Below are 18,178 nucleotides of genomic sequence, written 5' to 3'. Positions count from 1 at the left end.
GTGAAGAAGGTTGTCAAAGGATATAGATCAGTTGGAAAGTTGAGTGGAGAAATAGCAGATGGAGCTTAGTCCAGACAAGTGTTAGGTGATGTATTTTGGGAGATCAAATGCACCAGGAAAGAACACAGTAAATGGTAGGACCATTAGGAGCATTGATATGCAGGGAGATCTTGGGGTGCAAGTCCATAGGTCCCTGAAAGTGGCAATATTGGTGGATAATTTATTAAGGAAGGTGTACGGTATGCTTGCCTTTACGGTCAGGCATTGAGCACAAAAAGTGGGAAGTCACGCTGCAGCTGTATAAGACTTTAGTTAGACCACATTTGGAGTATTGTGTGCAGTTCTGGTTGCCACATTACAGGAAGAATGTGGAGTATTTGGAGACGGTGCAAAAGAGATTTACCAAGATGTTACCTGGACAGGAGTATATTAGCTATAAGGAGAAGTTGGACAAACTTGGATTGTTTTCACTAGATGATCGGAAGTGGAAGGGTGCCCTGATAGAAGTATATAAAATTATGAGAGGCATGGATAGCAGGGATAGTCAATTTTCTTTTCCCCAGGATGTAAATGTCAAATACTAAGGGGCACTGGTTTAAGATAAAGAGGGTAAGTTTAAAGAAGATGTGCGAGGCAAGCTTTTTTTTCCACAGTGGGTGGTAGGTATGTGGAACCTGCTTCTTGGAAGGTGGTAGAAGCAGATACAAGAGCAATGTTTAAGATCATTTCGACAGACTAATGAACAGGCAGGGAATAGAAGGATATGGACCACATGCAGCCAGATGAGATTAGGTTAGGACGGCATCATGGCTGGCACAGACACGATGTGCTGAAGGGTTTGTTCCTCTCCTGTACTGTTCTATGTTCTAATTGAGTAATTAGCTAAGGATGTAAAAGATAGCCAGTAATCCAACCTCCCTTCTCCTTCAAACAATATTGGTACCCTGACTGCTATGTAAAGAAGGCATGTGGGTCATTCTTAGATTGTGGCCACAGATTTACATAACAATGTGTTTATGATGAACTATCACCAGAACAGAAATTGAGCAAAACCTTTCCTGTACAAGTAGGGTAAGAGTTTGCTATGAGATGGCCACCATCCATAACACAATTAACTCAGGGAGATTCGGTCACTCAGTAAAAATATATCTCCTTTCCAATGGAAATGTGATTAATTGTCCCCTGTTTGATGCAGCAGAAACTCACTGGGATAGATCAGAAACCTGAGCTAGCATTAAAACAATAATACAAAATTTAACTAAAAATACAAAGAAAAAACTGAAATAAGACTCAAATTATACATTGAAATGTGGAGTACAATCAGCATAAAGAGCTAAAGTGAAGGCTGATATTTCCAATCTTGCTCATTGTCAGCTAACCTCCATACCATGAGTCAGACCACAGAGGATTTGGGCTTTTGAGTTTAAACGCAGGACCTTTCTCATGTATCATCAACAACTGGATTAGATGCTGCTAAACAGTCCATGAATTTGTGATGTACTTAAATTTAAAAAAAAAGTGCACCAATTCATTTTCTCAACTTGAATTTTAGTTTAGTACTATGTAACAATACACTTTGCAATGTCTTATGGCATTATCCTTACATTCAGGTTGTATGAATTGAATTATTTGTGAGTTCCATTCTCAATCTTGGGTTTAGATTAAAAGTGCACATTGTAAAGTGATACAGCACAATAAAAATTATTTTAATTCTCAAACAGCAGGATTTGATAACCAAATTACATTTCTGTGATGTTTCATTCTTAGAGTTTTATTATAAATCAGAAATCAAGCTGTATTTTTGTGTATGTACTAACAACAATTAATAGCTGTTTGGTGGAAAGAGGTTGGGGTGCTGAACTCCTATCTGAGATTGGTATTACAAAACCAGGAAAAGCATCAAATCTATTATTAACAGTACCATAAACTAAAGTGACACATGAAAAGCAATGTGAAAACACAAGAAAGGTGCAGTGTAATGTAAACAAAATATGTGTTTAAAATATTTTAGATCACAGAAGGTTCCATACATCTGCAAATGAGACAGGCGGATGAGATCCATAAACAAAGATTCATCAGCCTCTCATACATGCAAACAGGGATGTACAAAGAACTGGGTCAATGAACCAATGGTTAAATTGGCAGGTTTCAAAATAACCGGTTTAGAAGCATTGAGTCCAAAAAAATTCCAAAAATCCTCTGAGAAAGAAAGTGATTATTGCTCTAAATTGGTAAATGTGGGTGAAATTGAACCATTAAAATATAGTACATATGCTGTGGTGTTCACATGGAAATATATCCATCAATAGGTAAGTGGGTGGGTTGAAATCTTAAACTTCTGCGCATGACTGCAATATTCTATGGTGATTTCATAGGCATAGAATGCATATATCCATAAATAGCTTCCATTCCTTGGAAATTAACAAAGAACTTTGTGTAGTCAACTCATTTTACATGGGTTGTAGCAGTATAGAATCTAACAACAGGCAAAATACACCTTCCAACTAGCAACACTTTTACTTTGATTCAGTGTTACTCATCTCGCCTTCTTCCCTTGTTTCCACGATGAGTTCTGATGTCCAGGTTGCCTCTCCTAGGCTGTTGATGGCCTTGCAAGTATATTTACCATCATCGTGTGCAGATACATCAGAAATAATCAAAGAACAGTTTCCATCTTCATCATATTCAATTTGATAGTGGCGAGACTCCTTGATGGGCTGTTCACCCTTGAACCACATAACTTCAGGATCTGGGTAGCCTATGAAATTATGCAATTACGTTGTTAGAAATACTCATATACGTTATGTAGCTACTTTTCATAAATAAATATGTTGTGTGTGATGGATTGATACTCCAGTTTACAATTTACAATAATTATTCCAAAAATGATTGAACCGTTGGCTATAATGTTCCATTTTGGCATCTCTGTACCAGGGTGAACATGCATTCCAAAATTCTGCACCCTTATACTTGAGGCTTGGAGCAATTTTATTGGTCAGAAAATTATGCTTGCTGTTCTAATGAAATGAATTAATTTTTTTTCAAATTCATGGTTTTAAAATAGCCTTATATTATTTTATATACACTATCAAGCGTTTTCAGATATAAACAGTATGATTATGCATTTAATGTTCCATTCACTTTTGCTCACAATTCAACACTTTCACCTATTGGTTGCTCTTTTTACTCGAAATAGGAATTACGTAAATTGAAAAAGAAAAATACTTGTCAGAATAATTTTGAATATAGGTAGGCAGATCATGGGAAGATGTAAAAACAACAAAGTTGTTGTTGGTGATCTTAATTTCACCATTATTACTAGGACAAGGGCTTAGATGGGGCAGAATACGTCAGGTATATCCAGGAGGGCTTCTTGAAACAATATGTAGATTATCCAACTAGGTAATAGACTTGTATTGAAGAAAAAGACTGGCCAGGTAATTGAAGGTTCAGTGGGGGTGCAATTTAGGACCAGTGATCATAACTCTGTAAGTTTTAAGATAGTTATGGATAAATATTAGACTGGTCCTCGGGTGAAAGTGCTAGATCGGAAAAGGGCTAATTACAATAGTATTAGGCGGGAACTGGAAAAATTAGTTTGGGGATGGCTGTTTTAAGGTAAATCCACATCTGCAATTTGGAATCGTTTAGAGGCCAGTTGATCAGTGTTCAGAACCAGCATGTTCCTGTGAAGTTGAAACATGACAATGGCAAGATTCAGGAACCCTGGATAATTATAAGATTAGTCAAAAAGAAAATGGAAGCATATGCAAGGTTTACGAAACTGAAATCAGACAAGGTCCTTGAGGAACATAAAGGAAGCAGGAAAGAATTTAAACAAGGATCAGGAAGTCTAAAAGGAGCCATAAAACTCCTTGGCAAGTAGGATATCCCAAGGCAAATTATGTATATCAGATGCAGGAGGGTAGGTAGGGAAAGGGTAGGTCCATTCAAGGACAAGGAGTGAATTTATGTGTGGATCCAGTGAAAATGGGTGAGGTCCTTAAAGAGAACTTCGCATAGGTATTCAACCAGGACAGGACATGGATGATGGTAAGATTAGGGAGGGATATGTTGATATTTGAGGCTTTGTTGATATTTAGAAGGAGGTGCTGTTGGTTGTCTTGAAAAACATTAAGGTTGATAACCCCCCAGGACCAGATGGGATCTATGCCAGGATGTGAGGGAAGCAAAGGAGGACATTGCTAGGGCCTTGACAGAGGTCTTTGTATCTTCTTTAGCTATTGGCGAGGTGCCAGACTAGAGAATAGCTGCTGTTATTCCTTTGTTTAAGAAGGGCAACAGAAACAATCCAGGAAATTATAGGCTGGCGAGTCTTACATCGGTGTTAGGGAAATTTTTAGAGAAGATTCTTAGGAACAGGATTTACTCGTATTTGGAAGAGAATGGACTTATTAGGAATAGTCAGCATGGCTTTGTGTGGCGAGGTCTTAGCTCACAAATATGATTGAGTTTTTTGGGGAACTGACAAATATAATTGATGAGGTATGACAGAGAATGTTGACTATATGGGCTTTAGTAAAACATTTGACAGTGTCTTTAATGGTAGACTGGCCAGAAGATTAAGTCATATGGGATCCATGGTGAGTTGGTAAGTTGGATACAAAATTGGCTTTGTCAAAGAAGACAGAGGGTAGTCGTGGAGGGGTGTTTTTCTGACTGGAGGTCTATAACGAATGTTCCCCAAAGTTCAGTGCTGGCACTTCTGTCGCTTTATATATATATCGTGGATAGTGAGTAAGGTTGTCAAAGGTTATAGTAGCATATAGATCAATTGAAAAGTTGGGTGGAGAAATGGCAGATGGAGTTTAATTTGGACAAGTATGAGGTGATGATTTTGGGAGATCAAATGCAAAAGGAAAGTATACAGTAAATGACAGGACCCTTAGGAGCATTGATATGCAGAGAGATCTTGGGGTGCAAGTCCATTGCTCACAGAAAGTGGCTACACAAGTGGAGAGTGTAAAGAAGGCATATAGCATGCTTGCCTTCATCATCTAATGAACTGAGTGCAAAAGTTGGCAAGTCACGTTGCAGCTGTATAAACTTTAGTTATGCCACATTTGGAGTATTGTGTAAAGTTCTGGTTGCTACATTATAGGAAGGTTGTGGAGTATTTGGAGACGGTGCAAAAGAGATTTTCGAGGATGTTGCCTGGATTGGAGTGTATTAGCTCTAAGGAGAAGTTGGACAAACTTGGATTGTTTTCTCTAGAGCATCAGAGGCCAAAGGGTGACCTGATAGACGTATATAAAATTGAGAGGCAGGATAGGGTGGATAGTTGGAGACTTTTTCCCAGGGTGGAAATGTCAAATACAAGGGGGCATAGGTTTAAGACAAGAGGGGGCAAGTTTAAAGGAGATGTGCGAGGCAAGTTTTTTCACACAGAGGCTGGTAGTGCCTGGAACGCCCTGCTGGGGAGGTGGTAGAAGCAGATACAGTAGCCATGTTTAAGAGGTATTTAGACAGGAAAAATGAACAGGCAGAGTAGAGGGGTACAGGCCATATATAGGCAGATGAGATTAGTTTAGAATGGCATCTTGGTTGTCACAGACAGGGTGGGCTGAGGGGCAAGTTCTTGTGCTGGACTGTTGTGTTCTATAAGGAAATATAGCAAGTTAGCAAAAGTGGCACACCAACGTTACAATAGATAGTTAGAACCAGACTAGAGATGGTTAATTTGCATGATGTAACTGCTAAGGAGGAGTTCCTGAATATTACCTTTCTCACAGTTCACAAAGTAGATAGTTAAGTAGGACATTCAGCCCTACTGAGCAGTGCAACAGGCACAAAGGGCCAAATGATCTACCCCTCTCCTAGTTCTTACATACAGAAAACTAACAGAGCAAAAGAACATTATTCAGATTGAAGAAATGATTTTCCATTCACCAGGGTGACAATAGGGATGGGAAATTATTGCTCTAAAGTAAGATATAAGCTAGTGGAACTATTTCCACTCAAACAGCGTAGGTGAAAAAGAGATTGACCAGAAGTGTTTAAAATTATAGATTCTTTATTTAGTAATGACTAGGATAACTATTTCCTCTGTTTGGCTGTCTGTGCCAATGGTTATAAATGTAAAATTGTCACTAAGAGAAGGAGGATGAAGTTGAGAAGTTTCTTTTTGCGACTGACTATTAGATTTTAGAACCTGTTGCCAGACAGTGGTTGTGGAAGAGATTACAACGCCCTTTAAGAGAAAATTGGATAAAAGTGGAAGTGGAAGATACATTGTTATGGGCTGAAAGTAGGGTGTAGGGATTAGTTTTGGCTTGCTTGGACAATGGTCTATATGTTCTCTTCTGCATTAGCTTCCATAGTTAAACAGCCTTTTACTGCACTTAAATAAAAAAAAGAGCTTTATAACAGGAATGGTAATTTAACATTTTTATACCAAAATGGCGTTGTATTTCAAACTCCGTGCCAATAAAATTCATTGCATTCACAGCAACTAATCTGGATAAAGGTTCCATGTTACAGGAAGGCTTTGATCTCAATTACAATTGTTCATCTTAGAAAAGATTCACTTATTCACCAAAGATGATCCAAACAGAGTGGTTTTATATTGAAATCTATACTTTTGCTTCTTAATGTAAGATGATGCAAACTTCTACTGATGGATTCTGAATCTCAATCAGAATCTGTGAATTTACCCTCAATTTTGCAGTCAAAGCGAGCAGCACTCTCTTCTACAACTTCAGTGTCTTTAAAGGTCTTGGAGAAATAAGGCTTAAAACATTGCCTTTCTTCAGAAACTGCCTCAAGAAGCATCTTGGCTTCATCAGCTGAGATAAGGAAACACAAAACATTGAAATAGAATATCCATTTTAGGTCACTGTGAAACCATAATACCCGCACATTCTGGGCAAATGCCAATGTTGGAGTAGCTGAGAAATGTATTACACTTTATACTAGTTGTCGAGAGACTGACCGAAAAACAAAGCTTATTACTGTTAATATTTATTGAAATACAGTGTTCTCGCACCAATTTACATTGAGGCTTGTTCAGTCAGTTCTCCCATTTTTCAATTGTTGAAGCTTAAATATCAGCCAAATGGGAATGTTAATGTACAGCAGTCCCAAATTTCCGAAATTTACAAACTGAATCTCCAAATGGTGCTATCCCTGAACAGGGCGACACAATTACGTTGTGCATAAGACTGTTTAAACTTTAGGTAAGTGAGCAAAAGAAGGATTACAGGGCTTAACAGTCATCACAGTTTAATGTGTTGCTGCTTACAAGGGAATCTATATGTATGTAGTTAATGCCATTTGTTGATGGGAGTACAAATGTCAATATGTACACTTGTCACATTCTTCACTAACAATATTAAAAAGTGGTAAAGAATATGTAACATAATAATAGTTCTCATTAATAGTGCAGCTTGAATAGAAGTAGGGTAGTTTTTATGATTTAAAAAGTAATATGATCATTGCATGGTTATACAAACAATAGAATAATGATAAAAGTGTAGAAGATATGTTGAATGATACAATAGCACAATGTCAGGGGCAAGGTGTATTTCAGCACTACAGCTGACAAAACTGTTTTATCAAACTGATAGACAGCAGAAATCCTGTAGCACTTTCTGTTCTGGATTAACATTTGTAGCTATATCCCCATTTAGCCTTGTGCTGTGCTCCAAGTGAATTCTATTCAGGTACATTTTCTGAAATATTCCTCAGTATATAAAGTGTGAATGCTATTATACTGCATTCTGAAACACTGTTACTGGAATTTCCCACCAGCCTACAAATTTTCTGAACCCCCTTTGAACCCATAGAGCTTCTTCCCAATCTCTTCACATAATTGGATAGCATTCATTAAGTAAAATAATTTTCTCAATTTTACTCATAGTTATAATTGATGAAAATAGTAGACAATTCTAAGAATCATAAAACACATTCATTTAAATGATTACAGTTACTAATGGTAAATGAAAAACTGTCACCAGAGAGAAAAAAACACAATTAGCTAGGGAAAAAGAAAACAAATTAGCTGCAAATACTGATAATCTGAAGTAAAAACAAAAATTGCTGAAAATACACTCGTGAAAAGGAAATAAATATTTTTGTTTCAGGTGAAACCTCTCATTAGAACGTAGCTTCTTGAAAAGATGGTGTGAAAATTATTGGCTAGGTTTTGTAGTCCGCAGCAAAGCAAAAATGCTCACCACTGACCTGAAAAAGGTGTCTATTCAGAGCGTGTCATCTCAGACTGGAGGAGAATTCTACCAGTTCGCATGGGGTTGGGCTGTAGTTGGGTGGAGGCGTCAATGGATGTGTGGTAAAATCAGGGTAAGGCATGTCAAAGTAGACTTTCTGTCTACACCCTACCACTGGGGAATTTTACTAACAGCAAATTTAAATCTTTAAAAACCCTTTTAAGGGGCCTTTTCTCAGGCTGTCAGCAAAATGCTGGATTGTAAATCGACTCCTATGCTGGATCGGGAGGCCACCAGCTGAATGCAGAAACTCGGCTTTTTAAGAACAGGCAAAATTCTTGAAACATCATGCTAGATTTCAGATCTGAGGAAGGGTCACTGGACACGAAATGTTAACTTAGTTTTTTCCTTCGCAGATGCTGCCAGACCTGTTGAGCTTTTCCAGCAACTTTGTTCTCGTTCCTGATTTACAGCGTCCGCAGTTCTTTCGGTTTTTATCATACTAGATTTGTTGTTTTACAGCAATATTTTGCTTCTAATGAGTCTATTTCTCATTCAGTACTAGCGAGGTGTTGTGTATTTTTTGGGGAACGTAATAATTGAAACATAAAGAAATAACAAATGTGTTCATTGCCTGGCTGCAATACAGATTTATGTTTTTCATGTAAACATGACTGAATCTTAAAATGTCAAAAAGCCATGATTTTTATTACCTTCGGTTTCTGGCTTTTCAGCAGAATCTGGAGGACTGGTGGGCACATTTCCCAGTGAGGTCTTCCTCCCACTTAGACCAGCTAGCATTGCCATAGAAGACAGCCGTCCTATTGCCCGGACTGCATGTCCTGTTTTCTATAAATCACAAAAGAACTTAATAATTTGAAATTTTGTTTGACAAAGTGTGACGTAGACTATGAGATTTATGTATATTTTTAATAGGTTGTGTGTTAAGTTTGTGCAATTTTGTAATTTGAACTAGTGGCAAGAAAAGAAAGCTAGATTTGTTAACACTAGATTACATTTAAGTAAGGAGTTAGTGATAGTCCCAGACTGGAAATGTTTGAATAACACCCTGAAGAGGTTGTTTGAACTGACAAGGTTTAAGGTCAGGTGTATGATAGCTCTTGGAATAAGCAATCAGAATTTCCAGGCTGGGAGTTGAAGTAAAATTAAACTCATGGAGATGCTAGAGAAATGGATTTTCTGGTGTGGGTACTGTACAAGGGGTGCTTTTGGATACTGCACAGGGATTTTTTTGGTAATAATGCGGCTCTATTGTGTGTTTCAATATCTTAATACTTGTTTTACAAGTAAATAGTCTGGTTTATTCTATTTTTATCTTCATTTCATTTACTTAGTGTTCTTAGGTTTAAGTGAGAGACCACCTCATTAAAACGAAATAAAAGAAAAAGATCTATCAAGCCAGATTTCAGTCTGTGATCTGACTCCGTCACTAACATGATGGAAATTTCAGGCAGATGTGTAAATTGGAAATCTGCCGGCAACAGGCAGGAGGAAGCTTAGTTATGCAAATCCAGGAAATACACTAGTTGTAGAACTAAAACCAAAGATGGTTTTGGCCTTAAAATATCAGTTGGTGATGCTGAAACTCCAGTGATTCTGTACTGATTTCAGACAGAAGTTGGAGAGCAATCTCATCAGTCCTTTTTTTATAAAGGAATACTTTTTAAAATTTGTGAGGAGAGAAACAGAGTTATGGGCTAGAATTTAAATTCCTGTTGGGACTGATATTGAGGAAACAGGAAAATAAAAATAAGAGTTGCTTTTGCAGAGTACGACCAGCAAGAGTGTGCGATCACTGGGAGTTGGGCTAAGCGTGGGAGTATAGGCGTGTGGGGGAGGGAGGCATTGCTGTGTTCAGTTCCCGCTCTTTTTGCAAGGGACTGCTCTGCGGTCGAGGTGCTGCTGTTTAGATCTAAAGTGAATACCAGGCTTTGTGGGGGAGGGGAAGTGTCAACAAGGTAAGGCTAGAACCTTTTCTTTTCTGCCCTAAGTCCACTACTTGTTAAAGGGACAGAGATGGCAGTCAGTGGAGTGGTATTCTCCTTCTGTCAGATGTGGGAGATCAGGGAGCAGTCGACTGTCTCTGGTGACTATGACTACAGAACTGAGTCTGGCTGCAGCCCCTCTCATACTGTATGGATCAGTCGGAGATGCCATTGGAAGGACTGAAGAGCTTACTGAGGCAGAGAATGTGATAGATAGTAGCTTCAGGGAGGTGGTCACACCGCAGGTACAGTCAGGTAGATGGGTGACCGCCAGGAGAGGTAGGAGGTAGTAACAGGAGTCTCCTCTGGCTGTCTCCCTCTCAAACAAGTTTACAATTTTGGATACTATTGGTGGGGTGGGGTTGGGGGGTGTAAGCCTCGCTGGGGAAAGTAGGAGCAGCAGCTAGGTCTTTGGCACCACGACTGGCTCTCTTGTAAAGCAGAGTATGGCAAAGTCCAAGCAATCAATTGTGATAGGGGGACTATCTAGTCAGGGGCAGAGACAGCAATGTCTGTCTATACCTACCATAGCCTCTTTCCTTTATTTTAAAACAAATATAATTCTGGTCATTGGTCCCAAAGTGCTCCCCCACTAACACCTCAGTGACTTGCCCTGCCTTTTTTCCCCCGAGAGGAGGTCGAGTTTTGCCCCTTCACTGGAATCAAGTGAATTCCTTGAGGAGTATGGGAGGTGTAGGAGTAGACTTAAGAGGGAAATCAGGACGGCAAAAAAAGGATGTGAGGTAGCTTTGGCAGATAAGGTTAAGGAGAATTAAAAGAGATTCTTCAAGTATATCATGGACAAAACAGTAGCTAGGGAGAGAATATGGCCCCTTAAAGATCAATCAGCCATCTATATGTGGAACCACGAGATAGTGAGATTCTAAATGAATATTTTGTGTCAGTATTTACTGTGGAGAAAGATATGGAAGCTAGGGAACTCAGGGAAATAAATAGTGATGACTTGAAAAGAGTTCACATTACAAAAGAGAGGGTGCTGGAGGTTTTAAAATACACAATGGTAGATAAATCTCGAAGACCTGATCAAGAGTATCCCAGGACATTGTGGGAAGTGAGGGAAGAAACTGTGGTCCCTGGCAGAGATATTTGTTTCATTGACAGCCACGGATGAGGTACTTTTAATTCTTTCCCCTCTCACCTTAAATCTATGCCCTCTAGTTTTGTACTTCCCTACCCTGGGAAAAATGTTGTGCCATGATTTAAGAAAGGCTGCAAGGAAAAGCCAGGGACCTACAGACTGGTGAGCCTGATGTCAGTGATGGGTAAGTTATTGGAGGGGATTCTGAGAGACAGGATCTATGTGTATTGGGAAAGGGGCAAGGACTGATTAGAGTTGGTCAGCATGGCTTTGTGCATGGGAGATCATGTTTCACAAACTTAAAGTTTTTGAAGAGGTGACCATTTAGATAGATGATGCAGAAGGGTAGACATTATCAATATGGACTTTAGCAAGACCTTCAACAAGGTTCTGCATGTTACACTAGTTAGTGCGGTTAGATCAAAAGCAATCCAGGGAGAGCTAGCCAACTGTATATGGAATTGGCTTGATGGTAGGAGACAGAGGGTGGTAATAGAAGGTTGTTGTTCAGACTGGAGGCCTGTGACCAGCGGTGTGCTGCAAGGATCGGTGCTGGGTCCATTTTCGCTTGTCATTTGTATAAGTGATTTGGATGAGAATATAGGAGGCAAAGTTACTAAGTTTGTGGATGATACCAAAATTGGTGGTATATGTACAGTGAAGAAGGGTACCTAAGAATACAATGGGATTTTGATCAACTGGGCCAGGGGGCTGGGGAATGGAAGATGGATTTTAATTTGGTAAATGCGAGGTGTTGCATTTTGGTAAGACAAACCAAGTTAATCATAGGATCCCTATAGTGTAGAAAGAGGCCATTTGGCTCATCAAGTCGGCACCGACCCGGCGAAGAGTATACCACCCAAGCCCAGAACCCCATCTTATTCCCACAATCCCCATTTCCCATGGCTATTCCAACTAACTTGCACATCCCTGGACACTACAGGGCAATTTAACATGGCCAATTCATCTTATGGTAGGGCACTGGGAGTGCCATCTAACAGAGAGACCTAGGGTTGCAGGTACATAGTTCCTTGAAAGTGGCATCACAGGTGGATAGGGTAGTGAAGAAAGCATTTGGCACACTTGCCTTCAATGGTCAGAGCATTGAGTACAGGAGTTGGGACGACATGTTACTGCTGTGCAAGACATTGATAAGGCCACATTTGGAGTACTGTGTACATTTCTGGACGCTTTGCTATAAGGAGGATGTTATTAAACTGGAAAGGGTGCAAAAAAGATTAACAAGGATGTTCCAAGACTGGAGGATCGGAGTTATAAGGAGATGCTGGATTGGCAGAGATCTTTTTTCCCTGGATAGTTGAAGGTTGAGGGGTTACCTTATAGAGATTTATAAAATCATAAGGGGCATAGATAAGGTGATAAGCCGAGGCCTTTTAAGGTGAGAGGGCAAAGAATTAAAAGACACCTCAGGGGCGACGTTTTCATACAGGGGGTGGTGCATATATGATCTGAGCTGCCAGAGGACGTGGTAGAGGCAGGTACAATTACAACATTTGAAAGACATTTGGATGGATACATGGATAGGAAAGGTTTAGAGGCATATGGGCCAAACGCAGGCAAATGGGACTAGTTCAATTTAGGAGACCTGGTCAGCACGGGCAAGTTGGGCTGAAGGGTCTGTGTCCGTGCTGTATGACTCTATGACTCTCATCATTCAATTCAGAAGGCAACACTGATAGAAATAGGGAAATCATTCCAACAAAATCAGCAGAGGATGGAAATATCAGGAAAAAAAATCCTATCATGATGGACAGCAATGTCTTTCCACTGTGCATAACATGAAAATACATGACTTTCTGAAGGGAAATGAAGGATTAATGGGGAAGAAGGACAATTTATTTACGACTGGAAAATAAAAATAATTATGTCCCTAGCTGTGGTGTGCATTGAAATAAGCTTTCAATCGTAGCCACTGGATGGCAAAATGAATGGTACATTGTTGTTTCATTGTTAGGCTTAGGCATGGTATCATCTCTATGATTGTCTGAAAAAAATCTACTCTAAATGTGTTTCAGCAGTTTTGACAGTGCAGCCCCTCCCTCCTAAAATCTGAAACAACAAGGAAAGTATCCATCGTGAACATCAGAGTGGTGTGCTAGGGTAGGTAAGAAACATTCCAGGGATAGAGTGAATTCAACTTTTTCATGCACCTTACCAGCTTATGCTTGAGCTGATGACATTACCTGCTGACATCAATGTTAAAAGATGGAAGTGCTTTGTTCAGCAACAGTAATGTTTCTTGCCATAAAGGTCAAGAAGTTCTCAGCTTCAAATCTTTGGTTTGCCATAGATTTGGAAACAAATGCTGACCCAAAGGTCTTCCTAAAGCATGTTATTCCAGTGAGAAATGATAATGATGAGCAAGCATAGCATATGCTCAGAGTTGCAACTGTTGCAACTGAGCAACATCCATAGCATGACATTTAATTTGTTTTCCTCTTCATTCCATAAGGAAGAATAAATCTTTGTGGTACTTTTCTATAAGGGAACTGCCTATTTTAAATCTATGCCGTCTAGTTTTGTACTCTCCTACCCTGGGAAAAAGGCCTTGGCTTATCACCTTATCTATGCCCCTCATGATTTTATAAATCTCTATAAGGTAACCCCTCAACCTTCAACTATCCAGGGGAAAAAAGTCCCTGCCAATCCAGCCTCTCCTTATAACTCAGATCTTCCAGTCTTGGAACATCCTTTTTTGCATGTAAATCTCTTTTGCACCCTTTCCAGTTTAATAACATCTTTGCTATAGCAGAGCGACTAGAAATGTACACAGTACTCCCTACTTTGCTTATTAAGTGATATCTGATGGGAAATATTAGGTGAGGGTAGTTCCGATGCCAGCCCCATGAACAAAAACTATTCATGCGCCTCTGTGATTACTGGTCACATGAGTGACGTACCAGATGGCTGCAATACTCCGCTATATTGCTTTGTTTAGATAAACAGCCTGAAGCAGCATCTTCAAGAAGGAAGGAGAAAAGAAGGATTCAAATAAAAAGAATAAAAATGTTACCTTTCTGAATTTTGTTTAGTATTTTGTGAGATATTTCAGATGGATAGGGTATTTCTCAGTGACTCAGTTATTTCATTTAACTCTGTTTTTGTTTGGTTAATTGTACCTGCCATTTCCTCCTGGCCATGTACTTCTTCATTCTTTCCTTTGAAAGTTTTTTCACTGCCATGTTGTTAACGTCTTTTTTCAACCACTTATGCTCAAGGCACTGATCACAATTCATACGATGTCTGGTGATGTAGGAACGAATATGGCATAATTTTAAGATATGAACATAATTACCTTTTGCAAAGTGATACTGATATCTTGATTGGCATTTGAAAAGCAATATAATAATATTAAAAAATCCAAGATATCATAAAATCTTTACTTCATGTCTTTTTTCAGGAGATGGTCAATGAAGTCTTTGGCATCATCTGAAATTTCATCAAAAGCATCATCATCAAAGTCCCAGGTAGCAGATGTTACATTGGCAAGAGTTTCATTGTCATTATCACCCATGAATGGAGAAAGTCCACTGACCCTAATGTACAAAATGAAAATTAGATTACATAGTACCATTAAGGTAGAAACTTAACAAGATTAATCCTTTATAAATACTTGTTACCTTACTTGCAGATTTGCAAACTTCCCAATTATTTCTAGAAAATGTCATAACCAAATGAAATCAAAAATGCTGTTCTGAGACTATTAACACAATTTACACATTGCTACACCAACTACAGTATTTGTGTACCAATATATTTCCACTGTTGCAGTTACAAACAGAGTCATCATTACAAACATTTATTAGAAAGAAACAGTCTGCTGTATGAGAAAATTGGCTGGTGATGATCTTTTAGGGAAGTCAATAGCTTCACCACAGAATTGGACACTGCACAGCATTGAAAATGATAGACTGCCATTATTTACTAATGATAATTACTTTCTCATTTTGCCATAGGTCTTCTTAAAACATGTTATTCCAGTGAGAAATAATAATGATGAGCAAGCGTGCTACAACTGAGCACTGAGATATCCATAGCATGACGTTTAGTCTGTTTTCCTCTTCATTCCATAAGAACAAATAAGTCTTTGTAGTACTTCTCTAAGAGGGTCCTGACCATTTTTCACCAAATAGGGCACAGGATGTTGATTGATAAAAATGTGGCCAAAGCTCAGATTATCAGCCAGAATTGTCCATCCCATATTTACCTGGGTAGATTTTCTTTCTGCATAATGTCAACATCTATTAACTCAGCCAAATATTGAGGAGGAAAAATATTCAATTTAATGAGAAAACATTAAAATTGTAAATGTGGAATCTATACCTTTTTTGCCAATATTTTCTTGTCCTTTTACAACATGTTTTGTTTGAGGTTACTGCTATGATGGATATCCTAGTAAATGAGCAAAGATTCAAAAAGGGTTCAACAATAATGGTGGAGGCAAATAGAATGAGATAGATATTTCAAGATCAGAATGAATTATCTTTCTTTATGAAGAGTAAAGCATAAGGAAATTGAGACTGAGAAACAGTGTAAAAGACGACTGTATATCATTTGATTCAAATGTCATCACTGTGTCATGGAATTTTAAATTGCTAGAAGACACAGTGCACAATAGTTAGCACTGCTGCCTCACTGTGCCAGCAACTCTGGTTCAATTCCAGCCTTGGGTGACTGGCTCTGTGGAGATTGCACATTCTCCCCATGTCTGTGTGGTTTTTCACTGGGTGATCCTGTTTCCTCCCTTAGGCCAAAGATGTGCAGGTTATGCGAATTGGCCATGTTGAATTGCCTGCAGTGTGCAGGCCAGGTGGATTAGCCATGGAAAATTTGGGGTTTCTGGATGGGATGCTTTTTGGAGTGTCAGTGCAGACACTATGGGCCAAATGGCCTCTTTCTATGACACAAATAAAGTTATTGACAGTAATCATAACTAATACTGACTTTCAGGAAAGCCTTCTGGTCTAATCCAGCTTTCAATAATTCCATAATTTTGTGACTGAATTTCTTTCACAAGATGAATCTGTTTCAGCTAATGTTTACCGTAGAAAATTTGACATTCTAACCACATTTTGCATAAAGACCATTTTCCTGAACCTCCTGTTTGTTGATTTTGTGAAATTCTGAAATTTCTTCTCATTATTTCGATCCCATTGATCAATGTGAGTCATCTACCACCATTTATCCCATCTCTGTTCTTCATTAGCTTCAAAATTTCTGTCATGTCATTCCTTAAACTTTTTGGCTCTGGTGAAAAGATACCAAATTTGAACATTTGGGAGCTAGATAGCAGACACAATGGCTATCACAATGTGTTATACCTTCAGACCTGGGACTACATTAGATCTGTGGCCGTGTCAACTTTTGGTGTAACATTATTAAAGTACAACCACCAAGTTATATTTGTGCAACTTAAATTAGACTCTTCTTAAAAAATATGAAACCGGAGGTACAACATATGTATGCATTCGTGAAACATAGATTTATAAAATGCTCCTAACTAATTTATTGGATGGATTCATTTCAATATAAAAAATATTACTTTACCTATAATCTTTCAATATGTAGATTTATAAGATTAGTAGCATTCATACTGATACATTTAAAAAAAAGCTTTATTTTTCTTTTGCAGTCTGAAAAAAAATCCGAAAATACATTGAGAGAAGATTTGACGTTGTTATTTACATGTCAAAGTCCACTCTAATGATTACTTGCAGCTTGCTACCCAACCAGATCACAGAAATCCTTTTGTGTTTGGAAATAGTTCAAGAAGGGATAGATTTTAGGGAGCAGCTCAATAACAACTCAATTTATTACAATTCAGGTTCTGTGCTGCCTTTCTGGATTCAGTTTAAAACAAAATTGATAAAATAATTGTAGCTGAAAATTTTCCGAACAACATCACACTGCCTTATCAGGACTATGAGTGTCCCTTTACCCCAAAGACTGCAGCAGTTCAGGGAGGCAGCTCAACACCATCACCTTAAGGGCAATTTGGGATTGGCAGTGCTGTCATTCTATGAATGAAAAAAAGTTATTATCACAAACTGGAGAAACAAGTCAGATTAGAATGACATTGTGGCTCAACCATCTACAAAAATCCTACGGTACTTTCATCACGTCACTTAACTACTTGGTGAATGTTTCCATGGTTCGGTGTTTTCCAGCCAACATGCGCAATGGTGAGTCAGCTGTGAAAATATGGTGAGATTGGAAAACTGAGATTCTCAATATCAACGTTAGGTTTGAATGGCAAGATGAGAATCTCACTAGTGAGCAGTGAGATGCCTGTTTCCATGCATTAGCATCTCATTATTACCTATTCTGACATCAATTATATGTAATTTACGATTTGCCCACGTAGTAGAGAGAAATTAGATAAGTGACAATTCCCAACACGAAACTATAAGCAGGTACTTGGCAGTCACAGCTCGCCAATGACTCCTCCAAGTCTCCATTTGGCCAGCAGTGCCTAATGTCTCAATCAGAGATCATCAGACTCCTTCATCCATAGAGATTGGCATCAGGGATTCACCAGCCTCACTACTTCAATTTTGGCACAACATCAACTCACTAATACAGTTATCCACTTCAATACTGCACTTTGGAATGTAATGGCACCTTACATTGCAATGCAGCTTTAAGCCACTATAAGAGCAAGGAATGCACCCATCTCATCTATCGAGGCATTACGGCTCTCGGCTTGCTCTCTTTGTGTTCACCTTCTATGTGCCTACGTCAACGCTCACAGCATCTGTGCATTGCCTTGCCATCCGTACATTGCTGTCTCATTCAGAATGCACAGTCTCACAGAAATTCTGAGATAACAAGGTGTAGAGCTGGATGAACACAGCAGGCCAAGCAGC

At 38.8% G+C, this 18,178-nt stretch overlaps 1 protein-coding gene across 1 annotated transcript in view; it reads right to left on the bottom strand.

The window, feature by feature from the left end:
- Positions 1 to 1,685: 1,685 nt before the first annotated feature.
- Positions 1,686 to 18,178, bottom strand: part of mylka (myosin, light chain kinase a) — a 376,415-nt gene continuing 359,922 nt past the window's right edge. Inside the window, exons 30-34 of the mRNA XM_048599211.1 lie at positions 14,696 to 14,848; positions 14,432 to 14,555; positions 8,900 to 9,035; positions 6,675 to 6,806; positions 1,686 to 2,758 (exon numbers count right to left, since the gene is read on the bottom strand). Coding sequence (XP_048455168.1) covers positions 2,517 to 2,758; positions 6,675 to 6,806; positions 8,900 to 9,035; positions 14,432 to 14,555; positions 14,696 to 14,848 — 787 coding nt within the window. The 3' untranslated portion in view covers positions 1,686 to 2,516. The remainder of the gene's footprint in view (positions 2,759 to 6,674; positions 6,807 to 8,899; positions 9,036 to 14,431; positions 14,556 to 14,695; positions 14,849 to 18,178) is intronic.

Source organism: Rhincodon typus, chromosome 7 (assembly GCF_021869965.1).
Source record: "Rhincodon typus isolate 14 chromosome 7, sRhiTyp1.1, whole genome shotgun sequence".
NCBI lineage: Eukaryota > Metazoa > Chordata > Chondrichthyes > Orectolobiformes > Rhincodontidae > Rhincodon > Rhincodon typus.
Note: the sequence above shows the minus strand (reverse complement) of the source record. Positions and strands in the feature narration are given on the sequence as shown.